Raw genomic sequence first — 19,008 nt, forward strand, 5'->3', positions numbered from 1 at the left:
AGCACAGCACGGGCTTTAAGAGCATTACGGCCCAACTTTAGATTCAGCCCATGACGACATGTCGTTTGCAAAATAACTGCACAACATTAAAATATTCAATCATGTATATAATTTTTAGAAATAAACTGCATTATTAGTAAGGGTGTTGAGAAATAAAGTTTAAAGGTGAATGTTATGTAAAGAAAATATTGTAATAAAAAATTTTAATTTAATTTTTTTAAGAGAAAATATTATAATAAAAAAATTTGAGTTGTTATTTAAGGTGTTGTTTGGTGTAGAGATTCTGAATTCAAAACCATAATTATAGTTTAGAATCAGTATTTGTTTACAAAAAGTAAAAAGTAATTTTGATTTGACTCGCCCATAATAAGTGTTTAGTTAATATGATTTTTTATTTAAGGTTTGAATCCTGATGTGATATTTTAAATTATGAATCACCCATAATTCTAAAACCACCACTCTCTCTTTGGTTTTGGGTGGTTCAAACATTTGATTCTGGTTCTGATTTCAGAACCATAATTTGAATCTAAAATCATGAATCATAATTTTAGTTTCAAAATCAAAACTAGAATCACCATACTTTGAACTCTCTTATCAAACAAATATTAACATTTGGTTTATAGATTCAAAACCATAATTCAAAATTATTCTCAATTTACGTGTATTTTTTTGTAAAAAAAAATATTGTAACGACTCACAAATTATAATTCGAACCATGATACTCATACTAAACACAAGTAAATTATTTTGTGCCTGTTTGGAATCATTTCTAAAAACATTTTTCATGTTTTTCAAAAATAAAAAAATGAAAATGCTCTAACAAATGTGTTTAGCATCACATTTCTTAAAAAACAAAAACTGAAAACGTTTTTTCCTTATTTCTAAAAACTCAGCAAAACAAAACGGTTAAACATCGTTTTCGTTTCCATTTGGTATCAATGGTGATTCTAGCATCTCTACAAGGTCTAAACCTCTTCTCCTCCCTCCCTTCAACACCGCCCCCAAACGACCAACCTCCATCAACCTCATCGTCTCCTTCACCTTCGATCCCAATCCCCAAATACCCACCTTCCTCAAAACCACCGCCCCAAGTCCGTCCACCGCCACTCCAACTACTATAAAGCCCATCAGGGACGGCGTCATCGCGTCGGACGACGGCCGCTCCGTTGTCATCGGCGATTCTGACATCTCCTACCTCCTCCCCGGCGCGCCATTCGAGTTCCAATACAGCTACTCTGAGACCCCCAAGCTGAAGCCCTTGGCCATTCGCGAGCCGGCGTGCTGCCGATGATGCCAAGGCCGTGGACCGGGAAGGCTCCGCTGAAGAGCGCGAAGGAGAAGAAGAGGAATCGGAAGATTCCGCTCCTCGATTCGTTCAATCCACCACCGCCGGGGATGGAGGGAGTGAAGCAGATGGAGATGCCGGGGCCCCCCGACTGGCACCCCTAGCCCCCACTCTTCTGCGACTGTGCCCCCCCCCCAACTCTTCTCCGAAACCCATTTCCTCTGTTAGTTTTCATGTATATTAATGTTTATTTAATATATTTAATATTATTATTTATTTAATATATTTAATATATTATTATTTTAAATATTATTATATATTTTTAAAAATTAAACTACCAAACACAATTTTAATTTTTACTACCAAACACAATTTTAATTTTTTTTAAACTGAAAACAATCTCAGAATAAAATTATCAAACGCATTTTTAAAAATGATTCTAAAATGAAAATGAAAACGTTTTTCGTTTTCATTTTTATACAAAAAATAAAATCATTTTGAAACGAATTTTAAACGCAGTGACGTTTGGTTCATGAATTTAAATTATGTGATTAGAATTATTTTTAATTTACGTGTATTTTTTATGAGAGAAAATACTGTAACAAATCATGATTCGAATTAGAGAACTAATCTAGGTACCAAAGGACTCTTATTTTATTTTCTGGTAGATAGACATGGCGCGGGTCAAAAGCGGGGTAGAGGCGTCGGAAAAATCCGCATCGATCCGCTCCATTGGCATCCTATCTGAAACTAAAACGACAATCTAGTTGAAAAAAAAATAAAAAATTCATAAACGACACATTTTTGGGCTTCAATACAGAATTTACATATGGCATCATATCATTGGGTGCTCATACATCATTCTTTTCCCTTTTAATGTCTGAAAAAAAGAAGGGGCAGCAAAAAACAAAGAAAACCAGGCATAGCAGAAAAAAGAAGAAGAATCGACGAAGTGAGTTCTCTCAGGTTCCCATTTTCTTCCACCTCTAGGGTTTGTTTACGTTCTAGACTACGCTTTTTCTTAATTATTGAGTTTTGTCTGTTCTAAATTTATCATCTTGAAGAACTTTAAGGGCTCACTCTCCGTAGGATTTCCATTTTTCGATGAATTCGCTTGAGGCAGGAAATGATTTTCTTTTTCAATTTTTGTTTCTGTTTGGATGCTGAGAAATTCAAGGAAAGTTTTTTTCTTGCTTTTATGATCTGGAATATCGAAGGCTTGATGAGGTTTTAGGGTTGGTGGTGATGACCATATTCTCGTGGAGAATTCCAATATCTATATATTTTTTGCATAATTATAATATGGAATTTTTAGATTTTTTAGTTTCTAAGAGATTTGAGGTGTTCAAGGGAATAATAGAAGAAAGGAGAAAGTGAGATCTTACTTTGAAGGTTAAATTTCTTGTTTTCTTGTGATGTGATTTGTAACAGATTAGCGAATTTAGGGCTAGTTTGATATTGCCTTTAAGACCCCAAAATTCTTTTGCACTTATTCCGATGCAAATAATGTGTTTGTAGAGTCACAATGCACTTCTACAGTCATTTTGAGAAGTTGGATTTTTGTATGGAGGTTGTAATTTGTTGATTTGGTTGTTTGTTTAACATAACAGGTCACAAAAGAAAATGATTAGGCTTCAGACTTATGCGGGGCTTAGCTTTGTGGCAACTTTAGCAGTTATATATCATGCATTTAACAGTAGAGGCCAGTTTTACCCAGCCATGGTGTATTTGTCTACTTCCAAGATCAGTTTGGTGCTGCTTCTGAACATGGGTTTGGTGATTATGTGTATCTTGTGGCAATTAACGAAACGGGTGTTCCTTGGTTCTCTCCGAGAAGCGGAGGTAGAGAGGCTTAATGAGCAATCTTGGAGAGAGGTTATGGAAATTCTCTTTGCAATCACTATCTTCCGGCAGGACTTTTCAGTTTCATTTCTTGCCATGGTTACAGCTCTATTATTAATCAAGGCTTTGCATTGGTTGGCCCAGAAGAGGGTTGAGTACATTGAGACCACTCCAGCAATAACAGTCCTGTCTCATATTCGGATTGTCTCTTTCCTTGGGTTCCTTCTTACTCTGGACAGTCTCTTTTTGTATACTTCTGTAAATGATTTAATACGATCAAAAAAGGCATCCGTGTCCCTTTTCTTTTCATTTGAGTAAGTTATCTATGATCTATCCTATTGCTTTCTTGAGTGGTCTTTCTTATGGTTTTGTAAATTGAAATTGAAGGTAGATCATTTATTTGTTTATTTCTCTTAGATTGGTGCTGGAATTCATTCAAGCATCTAACTTGATTGATGTCAAGTAGTGCAATACATTTTTTAACCATAGATTGCTCGGAGTAAAAATAAACAAATATCTGTTTTTGACATCTTTGTCTTGCTTATGTGAAAAGTTACTGGTTGCTTTTTGATGGCCTAGGGCAATCTTTTGTTTTATGATCATATACTATTTTGACACGAATCATTTGGGATCTGCACACTCATTATTTGCAAGACTTGTCACCCAGAGGATGTTTTATAGTAATATAGGTCTAAAGTCTCAAGGCGCAATGTTACGTGCTTGCCGGTGCTAAATGCTTACCAATTGATATCTCAGGTACATGATCCTCGCTACAACAACAGTGTCAACATTCGTCAAATATGTGTTCTATGTCAGTGACATGCTTATGGAGGGACAGTGGGAGAAAAAGCCTGTCTATACATTTTACTTGGAACTCATACGTGACTTGCTTCACCTATCTATGTATCTATGCTTCTTTCTTGTCATTTTCATGTGAGTGTTATATTCAACCTTGGAGTTTTGTTTGCATAGAGAAAATTGCACGCTTTTCTTTTATTTATTTTTTAATCCCCTGGGATTTTGACTATTTAGATGTCTTAGTTTTACAATAAGGACTATAAAGTTTTTGAATTTTGGTCTGGATCATTCATCCACTCTCTCTCTCTCGCTCTCTAAATGTTTTCTTTGAATTTGTCTCTGTACAGGAATTATGGAGTACCTTTACACTTAATACGGGAGCTTTATGAGACATTTAGGAACTTTAAAATTCGTGTTGCTGACTACATTCGTTACCGGAAGATCACTTCAAACATGAATGATCGATTTCCAGATGCAACACCTGAAGAGCTTAATGCGTGAGCATCATGTTTCCTGAGTATATTATTTTCGTGATTAATATATTCTAATAAGTCGCATTTCTATTTGCGCTAATGTACATGCAGAACTGATGCAATCTGCATCATTTGCCGTGAAGAGATGACTACAGCCAAGAAACTGATTTGTGGGCACCTCTTTCATGTGCATTGCTTGCGCTCATGGTTAGAGCGACAACACACATGTCCTACATGCAGAGCCTTGGTTGTGCCTCCTGAAGATGCAACAAGTGTGACCGGAGGACAAAACGCATCCCGTTCAGAGGCTCATCAAGGTACTCAAATTGCTATAACTCTGCTGCATTTTTGTCCTTTTCCCCCTTAATTACTAATTACTTCTGGGAACTGCAGGGTTCTTTTCTGCTAACCCTTCCTTTTGATCTAGAACTTCCACATAGCAGTCGTAGTTGAATTTGTTATTGATTTACATTCTTTGTACCATTTGACATGTTCTAAAATCTTATCGACATTATTGTCTGCAAAATAGTTGTCATGGATGCAGTTAAAGCCTTTATTTTTATTTTTTTATTTTTATCTGACTTAACTATTTCATGGTTGGTATTTTTGCTTTTGTTTCTCGTAATGCCATTTGGATAACATAAATGATACTGCAGTGCTACATTGTTTTAAACTTTAATGTTACGTCTAAATTGCGGAGAATTGCCGAGAAATCATATTTCATTCTTTTGGGAACAGGGACAGGCATCTCAGGTTCATCCCTGCAGGGTTCAGCCAATAGTGTTGCTGGTGAAAATGTGAGCCATCATCAGGCCAGGCTCCAGGCTGCTGCTGCAGCTGCCGCAATATACGAGAGATCTTATGTTTATCCTTCTGCAAACGCTGTAGTGTGGTATGCACCATAAGCGTCTTCAGTTGTCTGCAACATTATAACTGTCTTCTGCCTATATATGTGTTTCTGCGATGTGCTGAATGCAAGCCTGACTAGTTTTGCGTGTAAACTTCTCTTCTTGGATACATCCATACTAGGAACAGGTGTGCTCGATGGAACCATAAGTAACAAGTCTAACATGTAAAAGAAAAGCTAATTAAAGTTTATAAGTATAAAACATAAAACATCAAGGTTGCATATTATTTGACAGCTTCACCCTATCATCACACTTCCTCCCCAAATTTGAAAACTAGTTTTATAGTTTTTAATGCAATATATTAAGATAAGAACCATATTGGTATTATTGGGTCCGGATGTTTCACCACCTTGATGAATGAAGCCATTCTAGAGTTCTCAGATGCAGCATCGAAGCAAAAACATGGAAGCTTAAGAAATTACACCTCTTGTTCGCAGGCATCCTGGATCTGCTGCTGCTTTCTTACCTCAGGCTCAAATACCTTTTGCCCGGTCTTCTTCTGGTGCTGAATCCAGTGGCGAACCAGCATCTAGTGCACAAGCCAAACAGTTTGTACCCTTTGGGGATCCTGCCAACATGTCCACCTATTTGCAGAGGTATGAAGATCGAGAAGCTCAAAGGAAGCTCATTCAGCATCAGATGGAGGTATTGTAAATAGTTGTACCGGGTCACTTAACAATGTGGCTCGCCCAAAAAAAAAAAGGGCTTTCGTCATATATGAATTTCACTTTCTGCTTTATTTTGGTTCTTTCTGTATTTTTATTATTCTCTTTCTTCATGATGTTATGGATCAATTAAAAAAGGCTTCACCTTATCTAACGTAAGTGTAATGAAAGCTGTGCAATCGGATATTCTATTGAAGTCCAACCCCTTATACACCACATGTCTTGGTCCCGGAAAATCCACCGTAAGTTTGAGTTTTTCTGTAGTTTGATGGGAGCAAGAGTTGTGGTGATGACCATAATAATTTCTCGTGCTCTTCATTTCATCCTTTACTCCTTCCATGTTCTCAAACTTTTGTTGTGTTTTTCTTAGATCCTAGTTATATCCCTTTGGCGTCCATCTTTTATATTCACATTGTCGTTGTTCTTGACTCGACTTTATTTTTCATATTGTGATTCTACAGATCCTGCAACATCAGCTTCAACTTTTACAGAATCCTAAAGCCAACGAAGACACAAATACCGAAGCTGGATTATCCTTCGGCAGCAGCCAGGAAGAGAATGTAGCATCTGTTTCAGAATGTGATCACCATGGCAAGATTGATTGACTTGAAGCATTTTCAAAATGTATGGATACAAAATATCTCAACTAGTAGACCCAGAAATGTGCATATAGGGGAAACACAACTAGATAAAAGAAGGTGTTGCATTGCTAATCAGAGAACCACTGTCGTTTGACATATGACAAGGTACTGAGCAATGTCGTATTGTTTGTTGTTGCCACCAACCTGTGTGGAATGGTTTGTGGCTTTTTGCCGGATCTTGATGTAACTTGTCCATTTGTAGTGCTAATTTGCACACAATTTCTTTTTCTTTTTTCCCCTCTTGCTTTTTAGTTTTGAATAATTTGGAGTGGATAACAACAAATACCAATTAATGTACTATTTGGCACCGAATGTTCAAAAGGGTTGAAATATTTTTCTAATCATTATCAGATTCAGTTGAAATCTTTTGATTGTGTGATTCTTGTTGCGTCTTGATTGTATGGCATACAAACTTCATCTCGAGAACAAGATGGTACTTATACAATTGCTACCATGGATAAAGGAGGCATATGCTTGTATTGACACGGATGGGCAATTTGAACATTGAACGATAAAAAGGAAAATTGTAAGAAACATTAAGGAGACGTTTGGTTCATGGATTAGAATCATTTTGGTTCATGGATTAGAATCATGTGATTAGAATCATTTTTAATTTACGTGTATTTTTTGTAAGAGAAAATACTGTAGCGAACAATGAACCATGATTCAAATCATGGTTTGAATCTTTCAACCAAACATCCCCTAAACAACAAAATGCTTGTTCAACGACAAATTACACTGACGACGGTGAACTTATTCTATTGTTAATTGAAAACCTTAATCACATGTCGTTTTTCAGTTCATCATTTCTTCTGCAGTGTTAAGTGATAAAAAAAAAGGGTGATTCTGTTAAGCGACTTGACTATGATTGGATAAGTGAAAGAATATGTTTGGGCGTGCTCAAGTCTTATATAATTAATCAATTAACACATGCAATAATGTTTATAACATATGGCGAGACGGCGCAACTCAAGGAAGAAGCTGATCACGAGCATACGCATAAATTGTAAGAATTTTCCTTAAGTGTCCCATGTGTATTTATAGATATTTTCAGGGTTATTTTGTACGAATACCCTTTGAACTTTTTGAATTTGACAATTTAATCTTTAAGCTTTTTTTCTTGATAATCAACACCCTGAATTTATAATTTTTGACACTTTCAACCCTTGTTGGTCAAATTTGTTCAAATTTTAACCCTATTTTGGACCTAACTTGCCAATGATGGCCTAATAAGGACATTGATGTTCATTTTTGTTTAGTTTCAATACAAATACATTTCAAAACTTGAACGTAATTTAATTATAACTTAAACTTTAATCTAAATTTAACATGAAATTTTATTAATATTAAACAAAAATATCATCAATGTGCTTCTTAAGCGGTCACTTGTAAGTTTGGCGCAAAAAACCATCAAAATTTTAATGAATTTGAGCAGCAAGGACTAAAAGGGCTAAAAATTAAACGTTTTGGGGGTTCATTGCAAGGTAAAAAAGTTTAGGGACTAAATTACCAAATTTAAAAAGTTTAGGGAGTATTCATATAAAGTGGCCTATTTTCAATTGAGGAAGTTTGACGCAACATTTAATAAAATAATAAAGGATAAATATTATTAGGTCTTCTCTCCACTTATAAATGAACAAATTGGGTTTTTTGCATAATTAAAGGTTAACTTATATAAATGTCGGATTCTTGTATAGAGAAAATTTGTTGTAATTGTAAGTGTACATATTTAGCTTTGCTTTCCACCAAAAAAAAAAGTGTAAATTTTTAGGATTAGAACAGGAAGAAGAAACAGACATAAATGATTAAGACCGACATAAATGATTAAGTACAAAAAATATCGTCACCATTAGCTAAATTAGATACTAAATTGTACTAGAAGCTAAATAGAAGACGAACACCAGAAACAAACAAATTAAAGAAAGCTAAACAACTTTGATTGCTTATCGTTTTCACTTCAGGGGAATGAGAAGAAGAGTCAAAACGCGACTCAATTTCAATGGAACCTATTCAGGTCCCGTTCACTTCGCTGATTCGAGTTTAGAATTTGAGTTGAGATGTGACTTTATGTGAGAGCTTTTTACTGTAGTAAAAAAGTTAGATGTGATTGTTTGTGAGAGCTTTTTACTGTAGAAAAACTCAAATTCTAAACGCGAATCAGCGAAGTGAACGGGGCCTTATTTTGTATGAGAATGATACAAGTTTGACTGCCATAAAATAAATAAATAAATATATAAATCCGTTCCATAGGTAATTGAGTCGCGTTTGACTCCTCTTCTTATTCCCCAGAAGTAAAAACTGGTTTGTCTTCTAGCCCAAATAAAAATGTGGAAGCTTGTCATATTTCAAGTTGTAAATACACACACAGATATATATATATATATATACACACACACACACACACAGACATATATAAATTAAAGTTCGTTTTTCCTTCTGGGGAAGGTGAAAAGATTGTGTGAATCCTATAATTGGGAGGTCGTCCAATAGATCTCTCTTACAGCAGCCCTTATTCATCATTTTTCTGCTCTTTTTGACGTTTTCGTTGTTACACAACCATGGCTATGATAAGAAATAAGAATATTGATGTTTTTGGTAGTGGCAAATTGATTGCAACCAAACGTTGATGTGTTTTAAGAAACTTTCACTTTTTTTTTTTTTTTTTCCTAGTAGGGTTGATTTTATTGGTCTTGAACTTGACCTTATTAGTTATGTAATTTGGTTTTTTTTTTCCTTTGCCAATTACTCTCTCTCTCTCTCTCTCTCTCTCTTTTTCTTATTTGTAATTATAGATTAGTAGTTGCGTGATTTATTTCGGTAACATGATTCTTCTTTGAAATTTTATACTTCTAATAATTAGCTGGATTTATCAGTTAAGCTGACAAGAAACAACCATAATTTGAATTTTAATGGATAACAAAGAATTAACGTGTACACTTTATATACTACAACTGATTATGCTAAAGAATTAACGTGTACACTTTATATACAACTGATGCTGAGTGCTAGGTACTTGAGCAGTATCAGCTGCATCACCACATTTTTTTCTATATATAGACCTTTATACCAAAAAGAAAGGAAAAGGTTGGTGATATCATGAAGGTGGTTTTAAGGTTGCAACTTTTAGGGGTCCTAGTGTTCGTTGGCATCTTCCATTCCGAAGCTTGGGCTCGTTATTCTTTTGTGGTAACCTACACACACACACACACACATATATATATATATATATAGACACACACACACACACACACACACACACACATATATATATATATAGACACACACACACATGATACACACCAAAGAATAATTATAGGCCTCCTTAATTAGTATTTATTACATTTTTAATTTCATTTTTATGAGGTAGCTACGTACTTAGTATTTGTATTATTATGTTGCTAGTTGCAGAGGGCCTTTTAATAGGTATAAAAGGACTGTTTTACAGGTTGAAGAAACCCCATACACAAGGCTGTGCGGCACCAAGAACATCTTGACAGTAAACGGTACATTTCCCGGACCGACACTATATGTTCGCAGAGGAGATACCGTTGTGGTTGATGTTTATAACAAGGGAACTCGTAACATTACTATCCACTGGTATTTGATGATCATACATCTTCTTATAAATTCATTACACCATCGCTGAAAGAGAAATTGTCATGTGAAAAAGAAAAAAAAAATTGAGTCTTATACGCGATAGTTAATTTTAAGATATATTTTAATGCTATCACACACACGCATGTATGATGATTGGTTACCAATCTCTCTCATATTGGATTCATTATTTTTTCATTGACCTATAAATTCTACGCATAATTAATATTAAAACTATAAGTTGTTAGATAATATTATATTAATATTGATGTTCAAACTACTCGATTACACACTCAAGAATCAAGACGTTACGTGTAAGATATAGAATTTAAAATTTAGTTGATCTCTCATTAATTTTTATTATTTTATTAAGGATTAGATTAGTCAATCCCATTATTATTATATGTTGATCAACCTACCCTTCTACTATGTTATATTTCTCTATACCAGTTATATTGTTTAGAACTTCATTTCTGTTATTGTTCTTATATATTTTCTCTCTAAAATTCAATCTAACAATTTCAGGCATGGAGTAAAGCAATCCAGAAATCCATGGTCAGATGGTCCTGAATATATCACACAATGCCCAATTCAACCAGGAGCCAAGTTCAGTCAAAATATCATATTCTCCACAGAAGAAGGAACCCTTTGGTGGCATGCTCACAGTGAGTGGGACCGAGCCACCGTCCATGGCGCTATCATCATCTATCCCAAAAATGGAACCGATCACTACCCCTTCCCCAAGCCTCATGCAGAATTCCCTATCATATTAGGTACGTAACAATATATATACACATATATAATTCCTATTATATTGGGTAACTATATATATCTGGACGATTATTCAATGGTTACGTACTTATCATATTATAAAAATAAATGCATATCTTAATTATATTTGATGGTATTGCATTGTATAGACTTGCTACAACCAAGTTAATCAGCACCTTAAGTATTAATTAAAAAGATTACCATGAGTTCTCTAAATATAATGCTGATTAATTGACATAATTATTTTCAATAAACTATTCAATTCGTTGCAGTCATCTAATTCATATCACATGACTAAAACGACAATATCCACAAACGAGTCAATATAAAGCCAAGATGCCAATGCTGTAATTTTTGTAGGGATCCTTCAGGTCATAGCCAATCATCTGTAATGGGAATGAAAATTAATTTGGTGGCCTTAAGAGATTAAAAGACAAAAAATTAATTTGTTATCTCTTGTAACTATGATCCTATACATATACATGTAAGTACATCTTTGCATATATATATATATATTGAAAGATAATATATTATTGAAAGATAAGTACCTCTTTAAGATAATATAAGCCAAGCTGCCAATGCTGTAATTTTGTAGGGATCCTTCAGGTCATAGCCAATCATGTATGATGTGAATACAAATTAATTTGGTGGCTAAAAGAGATTTAAAGACAATTAATTTGTTATCTCTGATTTGTTGTCTCTTGTAATTATGATGCTGTACATCTAAATATAAGTACCTCTTTACCACATATATATATATATATATTGAAAGATAATATAAAATTTGGGACATAATAAATTGTAGGAGAGTGGTGGAAGCAAGATATAGACAAGGTTTACAATGATGCTATTCAGTCTGGAGGAGATCCTGTTGCTTCAGATGCTTTAACCATCAACGGTCAACCTGGTGATTTTTATCCTTGCAGCTCAAAATCAGCAGGTCAACCTCTTTATTCATAACTAAAATTAATAAAAAAATGCTACCATCAATCATTCTATCACTTTTTATATTAATTATTTGACACGTAGATTGTACTAATATGATATATTATTATTTAAATAAAAAATAATATAGTTAAATGTATATGTCAAATAGCGAATAACAAATTACTTAGATTGTAGTTAACGGTTAATTAAAATTGTAAAGTACCAAAGCGTTAGTGATTTCAATTGACAATATTCATGATGAATATTTTGCAGACACATTCAAGCTAAAGGTTGACTTTGGTAAGACTTACCTGCTCCGTCTAGTCAACAACGCCTTGCAGATCAGCCTCTACTTCGCCATCGCCAACCACACCCTAGCAGTCGTCGGCTCAGACGCAAGTTACCTCAAGCCATTTGTCACTGACTACATCTCTATATCACCTGGTCAAACCATCGACGTCTTGTTCACAGCTAACCAAAACCCTAATCACCTCTACTACATGGCCGCCGGAGTCAGCTCCGACGCTACTCCTCTTGTCGTCGAGAACAACACCACCACCACAGCCATAATCCACTACAATAATCAAAACCACACTAGTCGTAGTACTACTCCCTTGATCCCAAAGCTTCCTTCCTACGATGACACCATTTCATCGGTTAATTTCACAAGTAGGTTTAGGAGCTTAGTTGACAAAAATCACCCCATAGACGTTCCAAAACACATAAGAAAGCGAATGTTCTTCACCGTCTCTATGAACACCTTACCTTGCCCTAATGACACTTCGTGTCAAGGGCCTAACGGGTCTCGTTTAGCGACGAGCGTGAACAACATTAGCTTTGTGACCCCAACACCAATTGACCTATTAGAAGCTTACTATTATCAAATCAAGGGTGCATTCGGGGTCAAGTTTCCGAGCTTCCCGCCGCTGAAATTCAACTTCACGGCCGAAGATCAACCGTCGTACTTGGAGACACCGAAGAGAGGGATAGAATTGAAGGTGTTGAAGTACAATGCAAGTGTGCAGATTGTATTCCAAGGGACGAGTATAGTTGATCCGAGTGAACATCCCATGCATCTCCATGGATTCAGTTTCTACGTGGTTGGAATTGGCTCTGGCAATTTTGATAAACACAAGGACCGTTTGAAGTTCAACCTTGTTGATCCTCCTCTTCAGAACACCATTGCAGTTCCTCTTAATGGCTGGATCGCTATCAGATTTAAGGCAGATAATCCCGGTACATACATCACACTAGCTACTAGTTTTTTTTTTTTTGTACAGAAGATTCATAATTCATGAGGTACAAACAGAAACACCTATTGATATGCGCGCGGTCGCTAGATCATATTAGAATCATGTCAAAATAAAAAGATAAGTGTATTTAACAGAACTTGATAGACTATAATGGTTTAGAGCTGCGCAGTATCAATAGCATATTCTTTCTCTATCTTACCAAAGAATTCTCCTGTTCATTTATTAATTTGTTTCTAATTTTATCATACTCTACTAGTAGAAAGTTTGTAGACCTAGAGTAGTACTGTCAAATTACATGATAATGAAAAACAATCAAAATTTATGGAAACATCTCGCAGTTTAGAATTACGCAGTACCTTTGAAATAAATTTTTTTTTTTGGGTACTTTATTTTAATCTTATGATAGTTAATTTCCATAAAAGATAATGATGTGTTTTGTTTAACTTGTTTGTTTGCTGAAACTGCAGGGGTTTGGTTTATGCACTGCCACTTTGACAGGCACATGTCGTGGGGGATGGACATGGCTTTCATTGTCAAAAACGGGAAAACTCCAAATACTCAAATGTTACCCCCACCGCCAGATATGCCACCATGTTAAGACTAATAATGTCTGCTTTTATATTTTTCTAGATTTTCAGCCATTGAAATTTTTTAACAATGCATATTCACAAACGACTTCATGTTTCCTGTTTTTTGCTTGTCAACTCTGGGTAATTCTTCTGGAGGAGTAAAGATAGATTTAAAATAATAAAAAAAAAGGTGCTATATATTGCTCCTAAGAGGACCACTACTGTCGTTTGACATATGACACAGTTCTGAGCAATGTCGTGTTGTTTGTTGCTGCCACCAAGCTGTGTGGAACGGTTCATGGTTTTTCTGGATTTTTATGTAACTCGTCCATTTGCAGTGCTAATTTGCACACAATTTCTTTCTTTTCTTCTTCTTCTAATTCGTTTTTTTTTTTTTTTTTTTTTTTTTTTTTTTTTTTTTTTTTTTTCTCCATAGTTTTGAATATATAATTTGGGGTGGATATTCAAATGGTACCATATTCAAAATGGGTTGAAATATTCTGCAAATCATTGTCCGTTGAAATCTTTCGATTGAATGGTTCTTGTTGCATCTTGATTGTGTGGCATACAAATTTCATCTCCAGAACAGGTATTAGTCCTACAATTGCTACCATGGATAAAGAAGGTATATATGTACTTGTATATAACATGAATAAGCAATTTGATTTAAGCCAAATGAAATGATAAACGGCAGTCATTTGGATAAAAACCAATAACTAAAAATGTCACAAATCAGAGAACGAGGCAAAATAGTTCATACGACAAAAGGAAAAAAAATGACGAGAAACATTAAACGACGGTATACTTATTCAACGATAAATTACGCTGCCATTATTATAGCAAAAAACTTAAACAAATAACCCTGACATCAAAACAACAACAAATCAGAAAACGGAAGAACCAGAAGGACAATAAAGCGAAGTACAACAAAACTGGGCAAACGACGACAAACAAAAAATTTTTAAAACTAAAAACTCCGTTAGAATAAAAGATGACAATCATTTCCATAGACGGCAATATATGAGAGACGACAGTAGGTGAAAAGAACGATGGCAAACATGAAACAACAGAAACAAAATGACCACAAAATGAAAAACGGAAATCGATTAGACCAGAGACGAAAAAGGTCATTAAATTAAAATGGAAACGACTATAAATCTGTAAACGACACAAAGTTTCAGACGAGGACAATATAGAACACCACCACATACAACTGAACAACATAAAATGAAAACCTCTTTCAGAGTTTTTAATTCTAATTTTGTTACAGTTAAAATCTCTCATAAAGAATCACATTTAACTTTTTTACTACAGTAAAAATCTCGCACATAAAATTACATCTAAACTCGAATTGAAAACTCAAATCCGCGAACTGAACGAGACTAACTTTGATTGCCATAAATTAAATAAGTAAATAAATCCTTTCAATTGAAATTAAGTCTCCTTTTGATTCTTTCCGAAAGAGAGAAAAAAAAATCACCTATTCTTATTTATTCCTCTGAGGTTAAAACCTTGTTACTCATATAAAATGAGTCCCGTTAAATAAGTAGGTGAAATTCAATCTACCGGCCAAGATACTAGTGGTCTTTCTTTCTGATCTCAGACCGCTCTTACCTTGCCTTTTTTCAGTCGTTTCAAGGTTGATCAAGTTTGTTGATATATATCAAGGCACCTTGACTTTCTAGCATATGTATATATACATGCGATTAAATTGGATATCTTTGTTTGGTTACAAATTTATGGACTTGGAATTAGATATTGGGTTTGTCTATGTTACGAATATTGATTTAGTTGGGATTAGTAAGTTAAATTCAAAATTAGTCGTACCAGTTGTAGTAGTTCATCAGAGTATATGTTGACACTGGCTTTGTCACGAAGCAATATATTTCTTAAAAAATTATTACAATTATAGTAATTGTAGTGAATAGCAACTTTATAAAACTAAAAGAAGTAAATAGTATATTTTAAAAGTATTTGAAATAAATAATGGTTTATCATGTAAATATTTTATTTACGACAAGTAAAAAATAATTTATTTGATAAAAAAATTTTCATTTATGTGGAAAATAATATTTTATTAATTGTAAAAGGAAAATTTGCATGAAAATAAATCTTTTTATCAATCATAAAAAGAAATTTACACGGTGAACTGTTATTTACTTTAAATAATTTTAAAATCTATTATTTTACTTTAATTATTTACTATTGTTAGGGTCAAAATCTGCACCAAGATCACAGTCGTACACGTGTATAAAATTTGGGGAAGAAAGTCGAGTGAAATCGACTGGAGACAAAATGACTGGAGAGACAATGACGACCGGAGAAGCACGACGATGGGAGACCCGTAGGGACCACCGTGGATAAAATGGGAAAGAAAATTCCTTGAAAGTCACAAAGTCCAGTCCACCCGAATTCTACATTAAAGACACGAATCTGATCAATATAGAAGAATAAAGTAACTACAAGCCAAATAAGGAAACGAAAAAGAGGAAATCAACTCAAGAAAAAGGAAACCAGAGATCTTCTCCTATAAAAAGAGGATGGAATCATGAATTATACATCAAATTCATCACTTACAGACCCATATATCAAATTTATCACTCTCTCTAGATTCTCTCTAAATTCCCTCATCTTTTATCTCCTTTTTTACTCTCCATTGTAATCGTAAATTTGATAAAATATAGTGAAACTCTGAGACCCTACAGTAGACGCAACCCTAATGATTCATCATTAATTTTCAATTTTTTTAAAAGAAAAATACTTTTTAAATTACCCTAAAATAATTACTTGAGCCAATTATTATTATTATTATTTTTAACTTGTATGGGGATTCAAGTCTACACTTTGTGACAGAATCAAAGTATAAATTTGTTGTTAGACTATAATTACAACCGCAATACAAGATGATATTGTGTGGTGTTAACATGCAAAATAATTTAGCACACAAAACAACACCACACCTCATATAGCAATTTTCCTGCTAAAATGATAAAAAAAAAAAAAAAAAAAAAAAAAAAAAAAAATTTGACATTGCATTGGAAAGACTCTGAGCCTTCACCTGGGTCCGGGACGCTTGGCGCGTTTAAAATATGAAATCTGCCGTCAAAAGTATCATACAAACATACCGATGGTATAATCACTGATGACCGTCAATATATTTACAAAGATATAAGAGGTATTTTGCAATGATACTAATAACTTTGAAAATCAGTAATAGTTCGTTGGTGACAAGCGATATCCTATTATAGTACTTTGTATTAACTGCCTGGAGACCACCTTGTCCTATCATAATACTATGTGACCCGGCGGGAGGCCATCAGTAGTATCTCACTCTGAAACTAAAACTTGTAACAATCCATAGTAGTCGGCCGGTAATCATTAGTATCCTACCGTTATACTTGGTATCTTACCGCTTGTTTCTTAAAAAAAAAAATTACTGAACTTACTTTTAAAAGTATATAAATCTGAATTTTTATCTTTTATTTTTAATTAGTATCTTTTTATTAATATAGTTATTTAATAAAAAAATATAATAATTAAAAATAAGGAGTAAATACTTATACATTTTAACAGAATATTTGTTAAAATTTCTCTTTATTTTGCCACCGAATAAGAAAAACCTAATTTGTTACGGGAAAAACTGAGAAAAAAAAAGAAAAAAGAAAAGTCAATGAAGAGAATGTTTGGTAGAGGGATTTGTTCCCTGATTCGAATCATGATTCATGGTTCGCTACAGTATTTTTTCTCACAAAAAATTCACGTAAATCGAAAATGGTTCGAATCACATGGTTTGAATTCTCCAACCAAACGTCCTCGAAGAGCTTTTAAAACTGGGGAGGCTGGTCTCCGCCTGCAATAGGTTCCCTCTAATTTTTCCAAACAACAATTGCTGACCAATATAAAAAGAACAATTACCAATTTTGGACTTTAAAGTTTCTTTCCATCTGTCTTTTTCTGCTTTTACCCCCCAAATATCACGCTTTGTCTATAAAAATCGACCCTATGAAATTCACAAACCCTTCTTGCCCCTCAATCTCATTTTTCTTGTCTACCAGAAAGAAAATAAAAAAAAAAGAAATATTTTTTTGAAATAAGAAATAAGAAAGAAAAATCTTTAAAAGAGAAAAAAATGAAAAAAGTGAAAAGAAATTATGTAGTGAGATGAAAAAAATATCACACCAACTAGAGTTCAAAGATCGAGTTTATTATCTTCACATGTGAAAAGGTAAATTATCTTACACAAAAAGACTAATTATTCAACTATGAACAATCAAATACCTAAAAATCATATCAAAATTAACATACATAAATTTAATTGAATAAACACCGATGATGCATTTTTTTTACCAAAAAAAGGGGGAAAATTAAAAAAGAAGAAAGGAAAAATGAAAAAAAATAAAAAGAATTATATAGTAATATAAAAAATGCTACATGATCGCAATGGCAAAATTAATTATCCTCATGCGTAAAGATACCGGATTACCAAATAAAATATACTAACATTATCAAAATCATATAAAACTAAAACAATATGTGAATTTAAACCATACAAATACTAAAAATCTCATACCGGTTAGAAACTGACTGTAATTATATTTATTATCTTCATGCATAAATATCTAAGAATAGTTATTTAATTATGAATCATTAGATGACGTGATAAAAAACTAAATATACAATATTAATCATAAAAATATAAAAATAAACGAAATACCATATCAACCAGAATATGACTTGGGTGAATTTATAATCTTCATGCAAAAAGATATTTTTTTGAAATAAAGTTGTTATTATAAACAAAATGCGTTTAATACAATAACAAGTTCTATATTACATTAAAATAAAAAAGATGTACGTGAATTTATCGATTTTTTTGTTTTTACCTCAATAAAAAAATACTTAATAACTAAGATCCCGTTTATTTTATTGATTTGAGTTTTGTTATAATAAAAAATTTTTAAAAATAATCATATTTAATTTTTTTTACTATAATAAAAAATTTTCACATAAAATCATATTTTAATTCAAATTAAAAATTTAAATAAACGAACTAAACGCATCATTAAATTCTCTAAAAACTACTGAGAACCCCAAAAAATAAAATAAGAATAAAAAAAATTAAAAAAATTAAAAAACCCAGCCAAAACCAAATGTACTCCTCAGCCCTTCACTTCACTCTCCCTTCTCTAAACTCTGCTTCATTTTCAAGCTGTCTCTTATTTCCCCCTCTCTCTCTCTACATTCATTTATAAATTCACGCCCTTTTCTCTTTTTCCTCTTCC

General features: G+C 33.4%; 1 protein-coding gene across 2 annotated transcripts; it reads left to right on the top strand.

Annotated features, from left to right (window-relative positions):
* The first annotated feature begins 2,201 nt into the window (after positions 1–2,201).
* On the top strand, positions 2,202–13,823 carry LOC21402627 (ERAD-associated E3 ubiquitin-protein ligase HRD1B). 2 transcript variants are annotated; one of them, XM_024165207.1, is made up of 8 exons: positions 2,202–2,237; positions 2,896–3,441; positions 3,884–4,060; positions 4,273–4,422; positions 4,510–4,715; positions 5,137–5,290; positions 5,744–5,951; positions 6,433–6,919. In XM_024165207.1, exons 2-8 carry the CDS (start codon positions 2,909–2,911, stop codon positions 6,574–6,576), a joined length of 1,572 nt encoding a protein of 523 aa, XP_024020975.1. In that variant the 5' UTR covers positions 2,202–2,237; positions 2,896–2,908; the 3' UTR covers positions 6,577–6,919. The 2 variants fall into 2 exon arrangements, with proteins under 2 accessions (XP_024020975.1, XP_010087489.2); XM_010089187.2 differs by lacking the exons at positions 3,884–4,060; positions 4,273–4,422; positions 4,510–4,715; ... (1 more) ...; positions 5,744–5,951; positions 6,433–6,919 and adding exons at positions 9,740–9,798; positions 10,058–10,209; positions 10,732–10,979; ... (1 more) ...; positions 12,178–13,140; positions 13,625–13,823 and having other exon boundaries at positions 2,207–2,251; positions 2,896–3,071.
* Positions 13,824–19,008: the final 5,185 nt, after the last annotated feature.

This window comes from Morus notabilis, unplaced genomic scaffold, assembly GCF_000414095.1.
Source record: "Morus notabilis unplaced genomic scaffold, ASM41409v2 Scaffold201, whole genome shotgun sequence".
Lineage (NCBI taxonomy): Eukaryota > Viridiplantae > Streptophyta > Magnoliopsida > Rosales > Moraceae > Morus > Morus notabilis.